The 19,665-nt window shown below is 43.4% G+C and overlaps 1 protein-coding gene across 16 annotated transcripts in view; it reads right to left on the bottom strand.

The window, feature by feature from the left end:
• Positions 1–19,665, bottom strand: part of PAK3 (p21 (RAC1) activated kinase 3) — a 252,325-nt gene that overhangs the window by 78,865 nt on the left and 153,795 nt on the right. For all 16 annotated transcript variants that reach the window (XM_040468414.1, XM_040468412.1, XM_040468407.1 and 13 more), the window contains one exon: positions 12,930–13,131. In XM_040468414.1, the coding sequence (XP_040324348.1) occupies positions 12,930–13,104 (175 nt within the window). In that variant the 5' untranslated portion in view covers positions 13,105–13,131. The remainder of the gene's footprint in view (positions 1–12,929; positions 13,132–19,665) is intronic.

Consider the following 19,665-nt stretch of genomic DNA (forward strand, 5'->3'; position numbering starts at 1 on the left):
CCCCCCCCCCCGCAATCCGTTCTTCTCCTGGGGCTAGAGTGAGATTTTGAAACACAAATCTGATACCGTTCCTCTGCTTCAATGCTTCCCCATTGGCTTCAAAATCAAATTCAAAGCCCTTAGCATGGCATACACAAGCCCTCCAGGATACTGTCCCAAATTACTTCCATGGCCCCATCTCCCACCCCTCTCCCACCCCCAATCAATGCACTAGCTATTCGGAACTACTTGTAGTCGAATTCAGAGAGCCTCAACTAACAATGTGTCATGCCTGCCTTCATAATGCTGCTCCTTCTATCTAGAAGACCACCCATCCCTTACATGGCAGTTCTACTCCTCCTTTAAGACTCACCTCGGTTCGGTGGTCACTTCCTCCAAGAACACCTCTCTAAATTCCCCTCAGTCTTGAACAGATGCCCTTCCTCAGTGCCCACTTCTATATTGCACTTACCACGCTAAACTCTAATCATTGACTGACTTGTCTGGGTCCCTCGCTAGGCCATCAGATCCTTAAAGGCAGGAACTGGGACTTCTTCACCTTTGTAACCCAACATCTATCTTAACACAGTACCCGATTCAATAAATATTTGATGAATAAGCAAATGAACAAATCAATGAATGGATGAATGACCTTCATTATATGAAATGAGACCCAATATCTGGAGACAGGTCATGCCTATCTGCCGTTATGTGTTCATGGATGAGGAGACAATGGTCCAGGTTCCCTAAAAATTCCTTAAGGAGGAAGGGTATGTTCTAACATACTTGTTGTATAGCTGAAGATGATGGTGGCAGCAATGTTGCTGTTTTTCCTCAACAGTGGGGACGACTCTGCACTCATTCAGGCATACCTCTTGCCAGGTGCCACTCCGGGGCCAAATGCATATGTTGGCAACACAGTTGGACAGGGTTCAAGGTACAGCAAAGCACCCAATTCTCCCCCAGATGAAATCCCTGGATGACGCTATGCTTGCCTTCTCAAAGTGTTTTAGAAGACTGACACCTGAATCTTCCTTGTTGTAGAAATGCCACTTGTCACCTTCCTCTAAAATTCCTGGAAGTTTTGCTGTTGGGCCTTCTCATTGAATGATGTCATATGGTCCCATCCAGAATTACAGTTTAGAACACGTTCTCGTTCCTTGAAAACAGAGCAAGCAGGAAAAGAAAGGGAATGGCAGAGAACAAACATAGACAAATGCTTTCCTAGCATAAATGTAGCCTCAAAGCACAGAATAATCTTTTTTTTTTTTAAAAGCAATGGAAAGCACACAAAGTTATGGTCTATGGCATAATAAAAAGGTGACATGTAAAGCCACATTAAGGGTGCCTGGATGGCTCAGTCGGTTGAGCGTCTGACTTCAGCTCAGGTCATGATCTCGTGGTTTGTGGGTTCGAGTCCCACATCGGGCTCACTGCTGTCAGTGCAGAGCCCGCTTCAGATCTTGTCTCCCTCTTTTGCTGCCCCTCCCCTGTTCTCTGTCTCTCTCTCTCTCTCTCTCAAAAATAAACATTAAACAAGTAAGGCTACATTGATACCAAAAACTAAAAGCAAAATATTGAGTAAAACACAGAAACAATTTTTCCAAAGGGGGAAAAAAAACCCCACATAGGCTGGCTAGTTCTAAGCAGCAAGCATATCACAACTTTGGCTCTTAGGATCAGTGTAGTGACAGACTGTGCTGGGCGGCTCATTAGGAACTTAAGTAATATTCTAAACTTTCAGTCTGATTGGGGAAATATGCTTGGCAAATAAGAAATAGCAACCAACACTACCAGACCAAAGAAACTTAGCAGCTGTGGCTCAGTTGGTTAAGTGTCTGACTCTTGGTTTCGGCTCAGGTCAGGATCTCACGGTTGGTGGGACTGAGCCTCGCACTGGGCTCTGTGCTGACAGCATGGAGCCTGCTTGGGATTCTCTCTCCCTCCATCTCTGCCCCTTCCTCACTCACTCTCTCTCAAAATAAATACATACACGTTAGAGAAAGAAACTTAGGTGCCGAGTTGAAAAGAATAGAGTATAAATGCGGCAGCCTATCTAAAGAGGACGGAAGTCTGTGGCGGACAGTGAGGCTTACTGGAATAGGTAGGACTCGAGAGACGGTCTTAAAAAATGGATAGGCAGGAAAGGGTAAGGCACCTAAAATAGAAAAAAAGAAAAAGAAACAGAGGAGAATCAAAGCTGGCAAGTAGGAAAGTATGGAGCATATCGATGAGGACGTGAGAAGACGGAAGGGTAAATAGATAGGGTATGGCCTTGGAAAGCAGGAAGGAAGGTGAAATTGAAGACGGTAATAAAGAATGTGCTAGCAAAGGTTTTTGAGCAGGTGGATGATACAATAGAGAAGGCACTCTCTGGAAGACAAGCCAGGTAGCTATGTGCTGCTAGGCACACAAGGGCTAGTGGGGGCAGGCTTCAACACGGTAGCCTCTCTCACACAGGCTGAAGAGGAAAATGTACGGTGGGTATGGAATGGGGAGAACCTCTCTGCATCTGTTGCCTCTAAGATCACCTACTAGGCATTTTCTAGAAACCGTGTGTGTGATTTCTGCAACTACACGGCAAGTTACAACCCAGGGGAAAGGACAGGAAGGAAAGCTTGCCTTCTGTGCAGTGTTCCTGGCAACACTCAACACAGAGCTAGGCACATAAAAATCAGACACAGATCTTTTCTGAGTGAAGTATACACGTGAGCTATAAAAACTGCTCCAGGGAGGCTGATACTAACGTCCAATTCTGTTCTATCTCATTTTTCCATTGAGCCAGCTAGTAAACAAGATCTGTGTTTGAAGTCAGCATGCAGCCCAGATTTATGCATCGGCTGGCTGCACATCTCTATCCTGTGATTTTCCACGAAGCCCTTGGAGATAAAGGAGGCCTAATGCAACATTTCGCGAGGAGGCTTGCACCGAAGTTGCTGGGGTTGGAGCGCTCCTGGGAGGGACCCTCGCCCCACAACCCTTAGCTCGACACTAGAAGCCCTCCTCTCCCTGCTCTTTGACCTGTTCCCCCTGGCCAGGTGCAATCTGGACGCGAGTGATTTGCGTTCCTGAAGCCAAACTTGGGCAGACGTAGAAGCCATTTCTGGCAGGGGCTGAGTTAGAGATCTGCCATACTAAAATGCCTACTTCTCACCTCTGTATTCCGGGCTTTGTTCTGGGGGAGCCATGTTAGGAGGATACAGTAGTATTTTTAAAGGGCTCTCCACCTCCTATGGGCAAACGACCTTTACTTTCCCTAGTAGATTGTCATTAGTGACTTGGTCACTCTGTAGCTGGGTGATAGGTGTTTTCCGTGGTCCGTTAATTTCTCTAATTCACTAAGAGGCTGCTAGTCAAGGCCTCACAAAGATCATTTACAGAATGCTGCCCTCATGGCCTTTAAGAATTAAATTAGGCATTGGAGTTGTTTTAGTTCAAGAGAAAAAAACAATGCCGTTCTTCCTCATCGTCTGATTTGTGGGTCACAGAGCACACTGTGCCAGAACCTCCCAGAAGGAAAGTTTCTGAAACCTTACACTTCGGTAAGAGTAAGTGTTCCAGACCAGTTCTGGGATCCAATTCTTCCTATGGCAACGGCAGCCCTGCAGGTGGTGTCCAGGAGAGCAATAGTCCCAGAGGGACTGAGACCTGCAAGATGGTTCTCATCTCTGGCACTCTGCTCTATAGACACATATGGCTCGGGGGCTTATTATGAGAGGCGATCTGCGGTTATTTTTTATTAGTTTCATGAAATGTGCATTTTTCCTCACGCATGGGGGAAAATGATTCTTCAGTTTCCCTCTATTTTCTCTTTCTTTTGGTAGGACGAATGTCATTTGCGGGTCTTCAAATTTCTTTTTCCCACTGGAACTACTTGAAAGTACTATGTGGTAACGACAATGGAAAGTTAGGCACAAAAATAGATTTTATTCCTGGCTCTAAGTATTTAAAGAAATTGACAGCGCAAGGTGGGTAAAAGATTTAAAAAGAGGTTCTATGTAACAGATGTATTTTTGGCTTAAAACTAGCATCTTGGGCAAAATATATACTGATTCTGAGTGGAAAAGGAAAAACGGTGTCTATGAAATGAGGAAGAAAAGACCCGACTCTTCAAATACTGGATTATAAACGAATCTAAGAGAAGGCATGAGAGGTGACTCTTGTGTTCTATTTTAACATGGTTCTTTAATCACTTAATTGTAAAAGCATCAGGTATTCTTTTTGTAATAGAAAAAGACTTAAAAGCTACCAGAATAACACTGGAATCGGGGAAAAGTAATTGACAATTCTTTTTTTTTTTTTTTTTTTTTTTTTACAAAGGCCATTACTTTTGGCTAGCAAGTCAGACCCTCAGGAGTAATTGGAAAGGCAAAAAGGTAAGACTACTGTTGTGACTGCGGATTCAGAAAGTGGGTTGGATTCTCCTGGGCTTCACTCGCTTCTGTAAAAATTCCATTTTGTGCATATTCCGTTGGCTAAGACCCTATTTTCGAAACAAGTTAGGGAACTGCCATTTTATGAAGAACAGTATCATGTTCCACCACCACTGGATTAGGAGTTGGCGAGGATCCAAAGCCCAAGTCTGGCTTTCTTTGTAAATTGGTAGTGGGGCAACTCTGTGGAAGTCATTTAACTTTGGAGTCTCTAACCTGCCTTCTTCTATATAATGGGGGCTAGTCCTTGCTTCCATGATAAGAGATCTGAAGGAGGTACCTCGCATGAAAGCCCTGTAAACACGATAATATCCCTAAGCTGCTATCCCAAATACAACATCTCATTAGCAATATACTCAAGTAACACAGTGAGTCTGTTACTTATAGTGGAGTTACTCGTTTCGTTACTGGAGAACGAAGTAATCTGCCATTTCCACCATGTGGGTGATGTCCTTGAAAATGGAATTACCAAGAAAGAGGATTAAGCTGCCCCGTTTTAAACATTCACTGCTCTTATAATCTTTTATGATATTAGCAAATCCCAGGAGTAGAGAGGTGGGAGGGCCCAGGGTTGAGGGTTCATTCTCCTGCTTCAGGTAGAGCGTGCTGAAGCCATGAGAGCCCCAGTAGGAGAACCTAGAAAATTTCACCCTTGGTCAGTCACAGTATGTAATCAGCATATCTGGAATTTCTTTACGCCTGGTTCGTTCCCTCTGTGGAAACAGTAAGCCTGTCTCCTCCTGCCAGGTCTTTGGCGGCTATGGAACACAATATGTACTCTCCATAAATCAGCCTTTAATGTACAGATAAAAACTTCAAAGTGGTACCTGATTCGGCAAGAGTGGCTACAAGCCTAATTCAGAAGTTGGGTGTTCCCTGAGGATGATGGGGGAAAGGAAATGATGGTCCCGTATGAGCCCTTCTAGTGACCTCCACTCACACACAGACAGCCATCACCTTCAGTGGTATCATCTTCAAAAGCATTCAGCAACAGCGATCATTCTGGCAAATCGTCAGGACTCTTGCCCATCTCCTTTCAGGCAACACACACTGCTTCCACTCGCATTTATGCCCAGTTCACACATGCAACAATTTCAATGGAAAATGTTTGAAGACAAAAAAAAAAAAAAAAAAACCACAAAAAACAAAAATTATGAGGCAATGTCCTAAACCAGACACTCCTGATTGTGTGGATAATTACATAAGGTGCAAGTCTGAGAGAGGGGTAAATTAAAAAGTCCTCGTTTGCTTTAAGGAGGAAAGCAGCCTCATATGCCTCAGCTGGTGTCAATTTTCCTCTCCTTGCAACGCTTCGTTTTAATGTTTGACACAACTTTCTTCTGTCTGCCCATCTTCTCATCCATCCCCAGGATCCTCTCCACCCTCTAACCTCCCCCTCACATATCACTTCCTCTCTCAATTTATATCTTCCTGTTGCTTCTTTCCTTCCTCGTATCTGTCTCCCAATCCAGCATTCCATGCTTGAACTTGACCATCTGCTCATTTTAGCGGGCCACCGTATTTGTCCCCAATTTCCCTGTTTGTTGGCTTTGATGAAGAAGCAAAGTCTCTAGTAAATAGAGGGCATCATTATCCCACCTTCTTACCATTTCAACCACGGGGCACTTCTAGGAGTAAAGGAGGCTCTTCTCCTGGGGCAGAGCACTGACCTTGGAGGACAAGCAAGATGCCACGTCCACCAGGCTTCCCAAAGGGCAGGGCAGTGATCTCCCAAGAGCACTCTGCTGAGCTGTACGGTTTACATTTGGAGAACCAAGAGGAATGGAAATACCATTCAGGAAGTAGCAGTCTCGGACATCTGGCTTTCTGATAACAGGACCCTCAATGAATTGTGCCTCCCACCAGCGATGATAAGGATCTTGAGCTACTGCAAGATCTCAAAGGGTCTTCAGCGTCACCGAAGAAAGACTGCATACTGTTCCGTCTAGTTATCACACTAAGTATGTTTTATTGTGCGTTAATTGGACGAAAGTTAATAGCGGGCATTGACCAGAACATCTGATAACAAGACCATAAAGGATAAGCTGAGAGTCTTCTTTAATATAATCATTGCACAGTAAAGCTTCTTGTGTAGGGAGAAGTGGCATACTCTAGGAGTCAAAACAGTATGTATGCAATACAATAACAACACTATATTGCACTTTAAGAACTTTTTCACATATATGAACATACTCGTTTAGAGCCTTGACTTTCTAACTTAAGCAATATTTAAGTCCGTCAAATATACACACCAAATGAGAATACAACCCACAAAACACCCAAATCAAATGTTAGCACATGTCTGTTGTCAAGCATATTTTCTTACCGTCTCTTAAAAAAAAAAAAAAAAAAAAAACCATGAAAAATTTTCTCTCCGTCTGTGTGGTGATTGAAAAAAATAGTCCCCTTTTCTGAAATTCAGAGAGGTTTCAAAGTGCACTGCCATCTTAAGGAAAAATGAAAGCCACTGCTGGCTTTTGGATGCCAAGAGCAGAGTTGACCACACGTTCCCTTCGTCCTGTTACAAGGCAGCGTGACGGAGCAGACAAAGCACCAGGTTTGGAGTCAGAGAGACCTGGGAGACTCCTGGATTCCCTCAGTTGCTATGTGATTCTCGGCTGTCTACTTAAATCACCTCATCTGTGAGAAGGGGATAATCCCAGAGTGGCTGCTAAGGGTTAAAAGACTCAATCTGTGTCAAGTGCCTGCCTGGCACACGGTCTGGCACCCAGGGACTGCTCGGTAAATGGTGGGTTACCTCTTGTTCGCTTTGACTTGATTTGTATCCAACCACCCCCCCCCCCCGTGCTCCTCTGGGGAGAGGGGCCCCGACGTCATCCCCAGGCTCACCAGCTCCCAAATCTCCCTGGGTCCCCCATAAACCAAGCACACAAACCGTGCTCTCTAAAGACACAGCCCCACACACAGCGTGGCATGTCCTCTGAAACACACCTCATGCTCAAGTGCGGGGCGAGACACAAGACACGAGAAAGCACGCTTCAGAAGACACACGTCACGCAGAGCAGGTCACCTCAAAATGCAGCCTCACCGGCCTCTTCCCCACATGCTCCCCCAAGCTTTGGGTCCTTAACACTGATTATTTTTAGAGGCACTATGCCATTTTCAGAGGCCTGGCTGATTCATTCGCCTCGTTGCATGTGCCCTACTGTAGGTTTATTTATTCGCGTATTTTTTTCATATATATGTTAATCATCCATGTATTTATTCCCCTCCTTGCTCCAAAATGGATTTAAGGTGGCTTATAAGAATATACACAATATGATACCATAAATCCAAAGTAGATAAGAAAGGAAAAGGAAAAGAAACACAGAGACATAAAATGAGCCCAGAAGAAAGGTAGTGCAAAGTGCATACATTCCATAGAGTCCCATCACCAGTGCCTGCGTAGCCAACGAAAGAGAAACCTGATCAGTCTCACACTGCACAGGGTCCATAAAATGAAATCGAACCACTCGTTCGGGATGTCCTCTTCCTGCTCTACGTTCTGAAAACTGCTCTATACGCGAGTATCAGAACACGGTGGCAAAATGTCTCCCCTGATTTGCTCTAACACCAAGATTCAGCTCCTGGGACGGTCCCCAGCAAAGATAGATCCTCAATCTTGAAATTACATCTACTGCTTCTTATTTCTCTTCTATCTGTCTCTTGAGGTTCCATTTGGCCAACGAAATGCAGCTATTAGAGAGACTTCTTAAGGAAAAACCTCTGCTGTCACCAAAGTGTCTTCATTTAACTAAAGAGATAGACGCTGTGACATTATTTATAACAAAAATTTGGAAAGGACCTCAAGTATCCAACTGAATAACTGGTCAAGTAAACCATGACACCACTACATGATGAGATATTACACCCTGTCGAAAATGGTATTTATCAAACTTCTTAAAAATGCAGGAAAATATTCATGATAAAAATTCTAAGCACATCTTAGGTAAAAATTAACATATAAAACTGCATATTAGGATTTCAACTATGTAAAAAACTGTATAAAAGGATATGTGTATGTGTGTGTATGAGTGTGTGTGTGTGTGTGTGTGTGTGTGTGTGTGTACCATCTCCACAAAAAATGTCTGGAAAGAAATCCACGAAGACATTAACATTGTTTCTGAGATTTGTGAATAGGGGTGACTTTTTTCTATATGCTTTCGTTTCCATTTTTTTTTTATACTGATAAACAAGTTCTATATGAGGAGGAGGACTAGGAGGAAAAATACTGATCCAGACGGTTATTATTTTTAGCTTGTAAAATTATGGGCAATTTTAATTTTCTTTAAAGTTTTCTATTAGCAACAAATAAATTCTAGTTAGGGGCAAAGGAACTTCAAAAAAAGAAACAAGATTTCTAAAAATCTAATTATTTGGGGCTGTTTTGTTTGTAAAGTCCAAAATGATACCAATGTAGTTAACACCTCACAATTATTTAGCACTTTTTCATTTTAGCAGTGCTCTGATATTTAGAATTACATTAGACTACCAAAAATATTTTGCGAGGTAGGTATCAGGTATCACTATCTGCATTTAACAGGTGATGAGACTCAGTGACTGGCCCCAAGTCACAATAATCGGTGGCAGAGCTGGACTCAAACTCAGATTCCTCAGAACCCCAAGTACAGTGCTCTTCCCATTCATTAAGACTGACTGCGGTGTAACCCAGGCAGTCACCTAGAGGCAGGAGCATGGACACGGTGACCCCTCCTTACCTATGAGGGTCAATTCCTGAACAACCCCCAAGGGAGCAGGGTTCAGCTGAAGAAAGTATGATTTTAGGAGGTTTCAAAAACAAAGGGCAGGGGAAGTGAGGTCCCATGCAAACTTCTGAAAGCCCTCACGAATAATTTTTTTGCACAGTAAAACAAAAACTGTAACAACAGTACATTACGTGAAAAGAATAACGAGAGTTTACATGGCTTAAATTAGTCAAAGTGATAGGTATAGGTTCTACACTGTCTCCATTGAGAGCCTAGGATGATTTCCACAGGTGATGAGGATGTACCCCTCATTATGACAGTGGAAAAGTGGGGGGAACAGTGGAGAGATGAAGGGAAGTGAGCTGCTCGCTCAAATCACGGCTCTTTAAATTCTCCCGGTCATTGAAATCCAATCCTGAAATTGGAACAACTGGCTTGTGCTGTTAGCCTGATCAAGCAAGTGACTTTAAGTGGTAAAACTTAATGACTGGCTCTTTTTCTGAACATTCTGTCTCCTCTTTTCTGAAGATACTTTAGCACTTCCATACAGAGTTCGAATTAAATCGTTCAAAGTTTGTCCGAAAGCAGCTTACGCAGGGTCTGGCACGGATACTTGAATGGCACTACTTTATGATTTGGGCTCTTCTGAGGGTCCTTTCTTCCTAATATAGAAATGTAAAAAGGCTCTTAGTACCCCTTGATAGAGTTCAATGAAATCATTCAAGATTTGTCTGAAGGCAGCTTATCAGCTGTCCAGCAATGGTATTAAATGGTCCTCTTTGATGATTAAAGTCCTGCTAAAGATGATTTCTGTCCAATGTGATTGAAGGCATCACAGCATCTCTTTACAAGGTTCTGCTACATCACTCAGGCTTTGAACAGGTTAAGGTTTGACATGTAAAGGTATCAATTTGCATTGCTTTCTTGGGAGAAGGTTTTAATCTTGTCCTAAAAAATTTGCACCTGTCGGGGAGCCCGGGTGGCTCAGTCGCTTAAGCATCCGACTCTTGATTTTCAGCTCAGGTCGTGATCTTACTTCACGGTTCCTGAGATCAAGCCCCACGCTGGCCTCTGTGCTGACAGCGCGGAGCCTGCTTGAGATTCTCTCTGCCCCTCCCCATCTTGTGCTCTCTCTTTCCCTCTCAAAATACACACTAAAAAAATAAATTAAAAAAAAATGTGCACATGTTGCTTGTAACTGTTATTTGTCTCCAGTCCTACAGCTTCCTAATTATCTCTGTCAGCACTTACGATAATCACCTCTGGAGTGCCAGAAGCTTCCTGAGAGTCATCCTCTAGTAGCATCATATCACTTGAATTAATATCAACAGGTTCAGATCCAACTTCAGACAGAGTGCTCCTGTACCAAATGCTCATTCTCATCTATAGGTTCTTCTTGATCCCAAGATTCATGGTCTTCAGGACAGACCACTGAAAGGCATGCCACCATCCCTAGCCAAATCTTTTGTCAGCGTACATTAATGACAGGCTCTGTTGAACTATCTATTGGTTCTTTCAGTAAGAATACACCATTAGTGAGGTGCCTGGGTAGCTCAGTTGGTTAAGCATCCGACTCTTAATTTTGGCTCAGGTCACGATCTCATGGTTTGTGAGATCAAGCCCCGTGTTGGGCTCTGCAATGACCACATGGAGTGTGCTTGGGATTCTCTCTCTCCCCCTCCACCACTCATGCTCTCTCTCAAAAATGAATAAACTTAAAAAAAACCAATACAGCATTAGTGATCATGTCGGAATCCCATGGGGTAGGATCTTCAGACAGAGGAAACTTGGTGAGATTTTCAACAACAAAATTGGACATTAGTTTGGCATGTCTTCTCGAATAGTTGGATCAAACACTGATCTAAGAGCTCAAGGATCTGAAAGACGCAACTCATTATAAAAGGCAACCTTGGGACACCTGGGTGGCTCCGTCAGTTAAGCGTCCAACTCTTGGTTTCAGCTTAGGTCATGATCTCACAGTTTGTGGGTTCAAACCCCATGTCGGGCTCTGTGCTGGCAGGGAGGGGCCTGATTGGGATTCTCTCTCTCTGCTCTCTCCCCCCACTCACATGCTCGCTCTCTCTCAAAAAAAAAAAAACATAAGAAAAATAAAGACAACATTAACATTAAGGGTGCACACTTGCAAATGCATCTGAAGCACCAAAACGACTGGGAGGAATCAGTAGGACTTTGAATTCCAGATTGTTCTTTTTAGTCTTGAACTTCCACGAGAAAGCACTGTTCAAACCATTCCTTAAGGAGAGGAGTTATCCATGTTTTTCAGTCAGTGTGCCAGTACACCAGAAACTTGGCTTGGGTTTTTTTTTCCCCGGGAAGATTTGGGTATAGTTTTGTGTCAAGCAGTAGTGGTTTTGCCAGGAGGTCACCCAAGTACTGGCACAAACCAGAAACAGCAGCCTCTCTGTTTTCGCTGACCTCACGTCAGCATCACTCAGTTGGTTCTTGCTCTCCAAAAGGGCAAGTAGGATTCTTCAAAGGCTTCCAAAAATGGCAGCTTCTACAGCACTGAAGATTTGGGCAGGCACATGATTCCCGTCTTCATTCACCTCCTATGGTTGTGGCAGATACACCACAGGAGCTGCAGGGTCTGATGGTTCTTTCTTCGGCGCCACCGTCACATAAGACTTGGTCTCCAGGTCATGGTGTTACAGAAGTTTCTTAAGCCATTCCTTGCTCCCGGCAGGACTTTTTGCTGGGCCCACTTCAGTGTCTGAAAACATGTCTTTGGAAATCCCTCGTGCATTTTCACAGATCCCTTGCACGGAAAGTGCTTCATCGTTCTTTTGCCGGTCTTCAGTGTAAGGGCTTAACATTTCCATCTTTTCCATCCTTGGGTCAGCAGGCATAAAGCATCTCTTAAGCGACTCAGGTGTACAAGAGGCAATCCTGGCTCTAAGAAGAGTTTTGGCCTCCTTTACGGTACAAATTGTGGCCTCACTCACACCACAGGACGTGCGACGCTATTTGTTTTACCTTGAAGGAGCAGATCGTGGATGTCCCTTTTCTCTTCTAAAGACACCACCCTGCTTGCCTTTTTGGCTCCTTGCTGGGGTAGTTGTACTTGTTTCACTCTCTTCCACCTCAGTAGTCACATTTATAGAAGCCATGTTTAAGTTTAGGCTAATTAGCACAACCTGACAACTATCTACTAGAGATTCTATAGCCCGTGGTATTACAAATGGTTTTATGAACAACACATGGATTCATGTCAATATGGTGTTGTGATGCTCAGTGCCATAGGGCTGATCGTGTAGGGGACAAGTGGCACAAGACTGAGAGAGGAAACAAATGGCTCAGAAGTTTCTTTCCACCTTAGGATACAGCCAGAGAGACCATCATGTGGCAACTTGGACTGACTCCTGCATGCTCAATTCAGGATTTTCACGGTCGTCATAAAGGTATACAGAAGTAAATCCACCTATACTCAAATTTCCAATAAGGACAACTTCCAGTTAGAAAGGGATTACTGTTAAATTCTCCCCTCTAAGTTATCAGAAAGAAAAGCGCTGTTCATAGATTCAAGACAGTACTGCGGCTATGATTTCCCTTGGCTTAACACTATGAATTCAATTTTATGTGCAAGGCAAACACGGTAGAAGTGTATTTCCTGTCAACCCACAGTAAGTCAATCAAACATTATCCTCTGACAAAAGGCAACCTCTGAAGATGTCGATGCAAAGGCCAGGTAGGCCCTGAACAGCCACTGCTCAAGAAATGACTACCCAACAAAGAAAGTGACAAGGAAAGAATAAACTGGCCCCTTTTCAATGCCCGGCCACTGATACTTTACTTTTATCCCCTCCTCCTGGGAAGATAGAGCGAAGCCTGGCTTTCTTATTCTTCTCTTCGGGGGCCATGGGAAGTGGTTTGGAGCTGTGGTTGAGTGCCGAGGAATCTCGGTTGTTACTATTCATTCTCAGCGGGGGAGCTGGGGGTTTCTCTTCATTATCCAGACTGTCAGACATTTTCAGTTACCACTGATGGCGCAGCTCCTAAAGAACAGGAGGAGAAAACAGGAATTAAGAAAGAAGAGGCCTAAAAGACCCATCTAGTAAAATGGGGGCTCTAACAGCTCAGACACAGAAGCATTGGTCTCATGGCTGTCTCCAGTTTTGTGGGTTTTGTGATGACCATTTTGAGAGGTTTCTTTTCTAGAGGGGAGGGAGCTGCCTCCTGAAAGACCAATGATGCAATTTCCCAGAGAGGAAAGTGAAGGCAGTAATTAATGGCTTTTCAAGATGTAGACACAAACACATAACTTTTCTATACACATAACACAAAACACTTCCTTTTCTCAAAAATGAAACTCTATTTTCTGCCGTCTACTCTTAGCCTTTTAATAAACAAATTATGACCTTCTTTAAAAATTCTATCCAGGGTGCCTGGGTGGCTCAGTGAGTTGGGCGTCTGACTTCCACTCAGGTCATGATCTCAAAGTTCGTGCGTTTGAGCCCCGTGTCATCGGGCTCTATGCTGACAGCTCAGAGCCTGGAGCCTGCTTTGGATTCTGTCTCTGTCTCTGTCTCTGTCTCTCTCTCTCTCTCTGCCCCTTCCCCGATTGTGCTCTCTCTCTCAAAAATAAATGAACATTAAAAACAAGCTAGAAATATTTCCACCCCGACTTTTGTGATGGTCAGGAAGCACAACTCCTCAAAGTCTGGAGCTGTCATGGGTTTGGCTGTTGATCTTTAATGGCCCCAAACAATGACCCGTTAGCTGCTCTGACAGCTTGGGATGCTGCTGGCATTGGATTCTTACCTGCATGAACCAGGCTTACAAAACACACTCTACTGTTTCATGTCAAAGAACTGGGGCGTGATCTAGTAGACCTGACAGTTTCAGCAGAGTATGGGTGTAGGGACCGGGGAAACAATGCTGCATTTTTCCGGTAGCAGGCAGAAGATAAAGCTGAGCCAAATGTCACCATGAGCAAAGAGGAGCTAGCTCCAAGGAGAGGACCACTTCCTGAGGAGCCATCATAACCTTAAGCTGGTCATGCTTTATGTCCTGAAACGAGGAATGAGGGACTTGGCCTCGGTAAGAGGGCTGTTAAGGGCCGGTCTGGGTTTTAGCAACTTACCCCTGCTCTCAATGTCATTACTCGTTAGCATCTTGTGCTCAGGACGGAATACATTCGGGTTTCATCCCACTGGAAGGTAAAGTGGACTGGAAAAGCATGGACTCCCCAGTGAAACATTTCGGCTTCTGAGTATTTTCCTATTCTAATTCAAGTCCCTCCACTGGCGACCCAAAGGGACACTCGCCATCTCAAATCACGTGTTAAGAATATCTTCCAAGTGAATCTCCAGTTTGAATACAGGGAAAATCAAATCCCACTGCAACAAAATCTGCGTAAATTCATCAAGTGTCAACTGGCACTAATTTAGGAGCATAAGAGCTCTCCAAAAATGATTTAGCAGATCACTTTCTTCCAACAACATTAATGAGAAATAAGCTATCGTAATTATTTTACACCTTTAGTAGTTACAATGTGTTTATTTTCTTTTTGTTTGTTTTTTTTTTACATTTATTTATTTTTGAGAGACAGAGGGAGACAGAGCACAAGTAGGGGAGGGGCAGAGAGAGAGAGAGGGAGACGCAGAATCCGAAGCAGGCTCCAGGCTCCCAGCTGTCAGCACAGAGCCCGACGTGGGGCTTGAACCCACAAACCGCAAGATCATGACCTGAGCCAAAGTCGGACGCTCAACCGACTGAGCCACCCAAGCACCCCATGTGTTTGTTATTTTTGGTAATGAATTGTTACATCATGCCATGTGGAAAATTTTCCAAATTTTACTATGTCCTAAATTTTCTCCAATTTAAGTATTCAAGAATAGGTGAGTACCAATTAATATTTTCTCCAGCTGCACAGGTAACTTCCAGCTAACAATGACTGACCTGATCTTAATTTGGACAAGAGATCTCTTTTCTTTCTCTTTGCCTAAGTGTCACGTCTTGCATTATCTTCATGGATTTAAGATTGGTTCTGTATTTTTTCAGCAATCATGATCAGGAAAATAGTAACAAGCGTTTGGTCACCACCAACCACTTGATTAACCTCACATTTCCCTATACAGGCGAAACCACGGCACAAGATAAAATGAAAAACCGTGATATCAAGGATAAAGCAGATTCATAGATACTACTGGCATTAGTACGTACTTCGACTAGTACATGAAACCGGTGTTGATGGGTCTGCATTCCCTCTTACATTTTAAATTTGACCCTTCTAGGGGGCGCCTGGGTTGCTCAGTCTGTTAAGCATCTGACTTTGGCTCTGGTCACGATCTTGTGGTTCATGGTTCGAGGTTTGAGACTCGCATCAGGCTCTGTGCTCAGGCTCAGAGCCCAGGGCCTGCTTCGGATTCTGTATTCCCCCCACCCCCTCTGCATCTCCCCTGCTCACGCTCTGTCTCTCTCTCTCAAAAATGAACATTAAAAAATTGTTTTTAATTTGGCCCTTCTAAATTCACTGTTTCTCCAGAAGAAAAGTGAGCTTAAGACTGACTTCACCAGTGGCATTATTCTGTACTGGACAGGTCCATAGTTTTAATTTAGTCACTGAGAAGAATTTGCCACCAGGAGAAGGCACTGTTTTCTGTGGGGTTTTTTTTCTGTTTTACTTTTTTGGGCTTCAAAATAATGCCTCGATATGGATGGGGTGATTATTACATAAAGCTCAGATATACAAAAGATAGCTTGGTAAAAAAAAAAAAATTGAAAGCCACTGCAAAAAACAAAAGCAAAAACAAAAACAAAACCCTGAGGATTTAAATAGAAATACCTAGAAGATAGGTTTCTGAAAAATGTGTCTCACAGAGAGAGAGAGCTGGGTGATATATATTTTCTGATGACATATTACATAATTTAAGATGATGGAAGTTAGAGAAACAGGCATGGCTTCTTTAATTTGATATACAAAGCTGACCTTATATAATAGGGCAAGTAAGAGTCTGGGCCCATCAGGGTTCTAGTACACCTACGTAATTCAAAAGAATACTAGGCTCCTTTGTTCTTGATATTTAGGTGTGGCTAACGGAGTGGTGTTTTTTTGTTACTAATTACTCTCTGGCTAGAGACTCAAAAGGTAGGTGCCCTGCTTCTTTTCAAGCTGCCTGATTACTCTGACCTTATTTGACCAGGTATATTTCAGGCTGGGGAAAGAAGGGGTACTTGGGATAGAAAACTCCAACGATGCTCCCCTAGAATACACTAGATATTCCTGGCCAAAATTTCACCACCACATACTTGCTGTGATCCATAACACAGGCATCGTGTGAAGGACCCAGCATATATGGGACACCTTTCTGCTGCGCAGCAATCTGGGATTGTTTTAACGCTATTCAGCTCATCTGTAGACTGCAAGGGGAACCAGAATACACCTTTCACACAGATGGAAAAGAAGTGGAAGGATCTGTGTCTAGTTCCACACTAGAAACGTGGAGCACGAAGCCAATAATCTTTTGGTTTTACTTAGACATTTCAGATTTGGTATTGCTTGAATTGTCCTGATATTATTTCAGTTCTTTATTACCCTTTCCAATGCAAACCTTCTGAGATGGTGACAAAAGAATAGTGAGGAGGCTCTTGTTATCTTTAACTCGCCTTCAAACCAAGTGCTTTGAAGCATGCTTTTAGAAGACCCATGGAGAAAGGGTATGGACCTGTGAGGAAGCTTTGATGTTAATATGTTTGTTTCCCAAGTGGGAAGTGTCTCCGATTATTCCGCAGACGTAGAAGAATGGGGGATTCTATTATGTTATGTTTGTAAACAATACCAATTTACTAAACCAGGTCCCTCCCTTGAGACAGCTTTCTACAAAGGATACTATTAATGGATTGCTGGTTCAATCTGCCTATGATGTCATTATTTCCAAGATCTTGAAAGAGACTATTTTGTTCAGGGTGGCTGTAGGCTCTATTTCAAGAATTGTACAAAAGCACCATTATTCCCCAGGAACCCAATCAAAACACTGTTTATCTTCAAAGTTTAACTGTTGTCGTTCACTTCTGCAACACAACAGAAACTTGCTAGTGAGTGGCACGTTGGATCTAGCCACAGGCCATTCATTTCACTTTTAGAGCTTGGCCCTTAGCATCGTGGAGAGAAAGCAAACTTTAATGGACAACCAGCCACAGTTTATATCTGCTCACAAATTGATTTCATGTTTGGCTATTAGGTTTTTCAGTGAGAATTCAAGTGGCTCCTGCAGATGGCGTATATTTTTGATCCAGCCCTTGGGACTTAATGTGGCTTACCAACGTTCTGTAATTGTAATTGAAATTCATCAGCAATAAGAAATAAGCCTCTTGTTTCATGATAACCAAGGAGCCTGGACACCCCTTTTCCAGAGTACTAGGAATGATTACTTCTCTCTTTCCCTGCCTCCTTATCTTTTTTTCTCTCTCCACTCCACTCTCTACCATACCCCACCCCCAAGTGTGAGGGCAGGCCTGCACGGGCAGGCACGTGCTCACAGGCACATACTCAAATACACACACACACACACACACACACACACACACACACACACACTGCACAGCCTTTCAGTGACTTGCGTTTTAACAGAGATTTGGTGGAAAGCATTTTAATCAAGATCCATGGCAACTTTAGATGAAATGATTAGGCATTATAAACAACTGCCATTAATTTCTCATTCCTCAAAAATGCATTCTCTTAATCTGCGCAAGGCCACACTAGACACCCAGAGAATGCTCAGTAGATTAAAAGAGAAAGCCACCAACTTGCAGGTTCCGGGAGTCAACAGGAAAGACAGATGATCAATTATTCTCTAGCTAAGATGGCCAAGATTCATGCTATGGCATAGGTGTTGAATTAAATACAACCAAAAATGCCCATTGTGCCCATTTGTCACAGGTGCTCTACCCAGGTGTGCGAAGGGTGAGAATCCAGAAGCACTGACCCTACAGCTTTCAAGGCCATCTGTTAAGTCACAAGCAACTGAAATAAATGTTTTCATCAGATCTGGTGCCATCAGAGACAACCCCCATGTCTGTATCATTTTGTCTGCTTTCAAAATCTAAATAACTGTTTATTTGCATATTTCCCCAATGGGAAACACATTAATACTGGCCTCCTTTCAAAAACAAAAGCCCAGGCCAGCAGATGCACAGCCATGATCTAAAAATCCCAGAGGTAAAGTTCCCAAACCACCAGCCACACAGAGTTATGACTACAGATCGGTGAGCACACCAATATTGCTTAATACCCTCTTCGTATCAAACTAGAGGATCTAACACAGAAATGAGACATAGCCTAGGGGAAATTTCCAGGGGGAACTCCCTAACGTTTCTGAAGAATAGGGTTGCAAGACATCTCGAACTGATCAGATGACAGCCAGACTGACAAGAGCACAAACGAAAGGAGATGGATTTTAGGATCTCAAAAATGTAGTAAACAAGTCAAAGAACCCTGTGTTAACACATGTAAAAAAATAAGAGAGTATTTCAGATTTCCAGAGTTCAGGAACTCTTTTTAAAAAATTTTTTTTTACATTTATCCATTTTTGAGAGACCGAGAGAGACAGAGCATGAGCATGGAGGGGCAGAGAGACAGGGAGACACAGAATCGGAAGCAGGCTCAGGCTCTGAGCTGGCAGCACAGAGCCCGACACGGGGCTCGAACCCACGAACTGCGAGATTACAACCTGAGCCAAAGTCGGACGCTTAACCAACGGAGCCACCCAGGTGCCCCTGGAATTTGGGAATTCTTGATTAACAAAAACTAGCTCTAGAGGGCAAGAAATACCGAGTTTTTTAGTGGCAGATTCCAGACTTGGAGGTAGTTCATAAATATAGGTTTAACATCAGCCAATGTCTCCTTAGTGATATTGATGCTGGGCTGTTCTTTGTATTCAAGGAGGAGGTTGCTTCTTTTCCTACCAGAAGAATGATGTATATGCTGAATTATACTTTGGTGGTGGGGAAAAAGGGTTCGAGAGTTACCTGCTGGCTCCTTCCTTGGCTCCCTTGTGAATAAAAGCACACATTTTCTTTTTTTTTTTTAATTTTTTTTTCAACATTTATTTATTTTTGGGACAGAGAGAGACAGAGCATGAACAGGGGAGGGGCAGAGAGAGAGGGAGACACAGAATCGGAAACAGGCTCCAGGCTCTGAGCCATCAGCCCAGAGCCTGACGCGGGGCTCAAACTCACGGACCGCGAGATCGTGACCTGGCTGAAGTCGGACGCTCAACCGACTGCGCCACCCAGGCGCCCCAAAAGCACACATTTTCAAGATAGCTAGCTGAGACTCCAGGTATGGACTGTGACTGGAAAACAAATTGTGCTTTGCTAACCAGCCTACACGGATATTAAACCCACTCATCTTGGACACATCATTAGCAACTGAACCAACCAGCTTATGACTGATAACATGGGATGTGGTGGACTGTTTTTAATCACACACACACACACACACACACACACACACACAAGAAAAATCACCTAGTCTTTCATAAAGGGGACAACGTATTATATAATTTGAAAGACATACTATACATTGC

This window comes from Herpailurus yagouaroundi, unplaced genomic scaffold, assembly GCF_014898765.1.
Source record: "Herpailurus yagouaroundi ecotype Mexico unplaced genomic scaffold, PumYag 67700, whole genome shotgun sequence".
Lineage (NCBI taxonomy): Eukaryota > Metazoa > Chordata > Mammalia > Carnivora > Felidae > Herpailurus > Herpailurus yagouaroundi.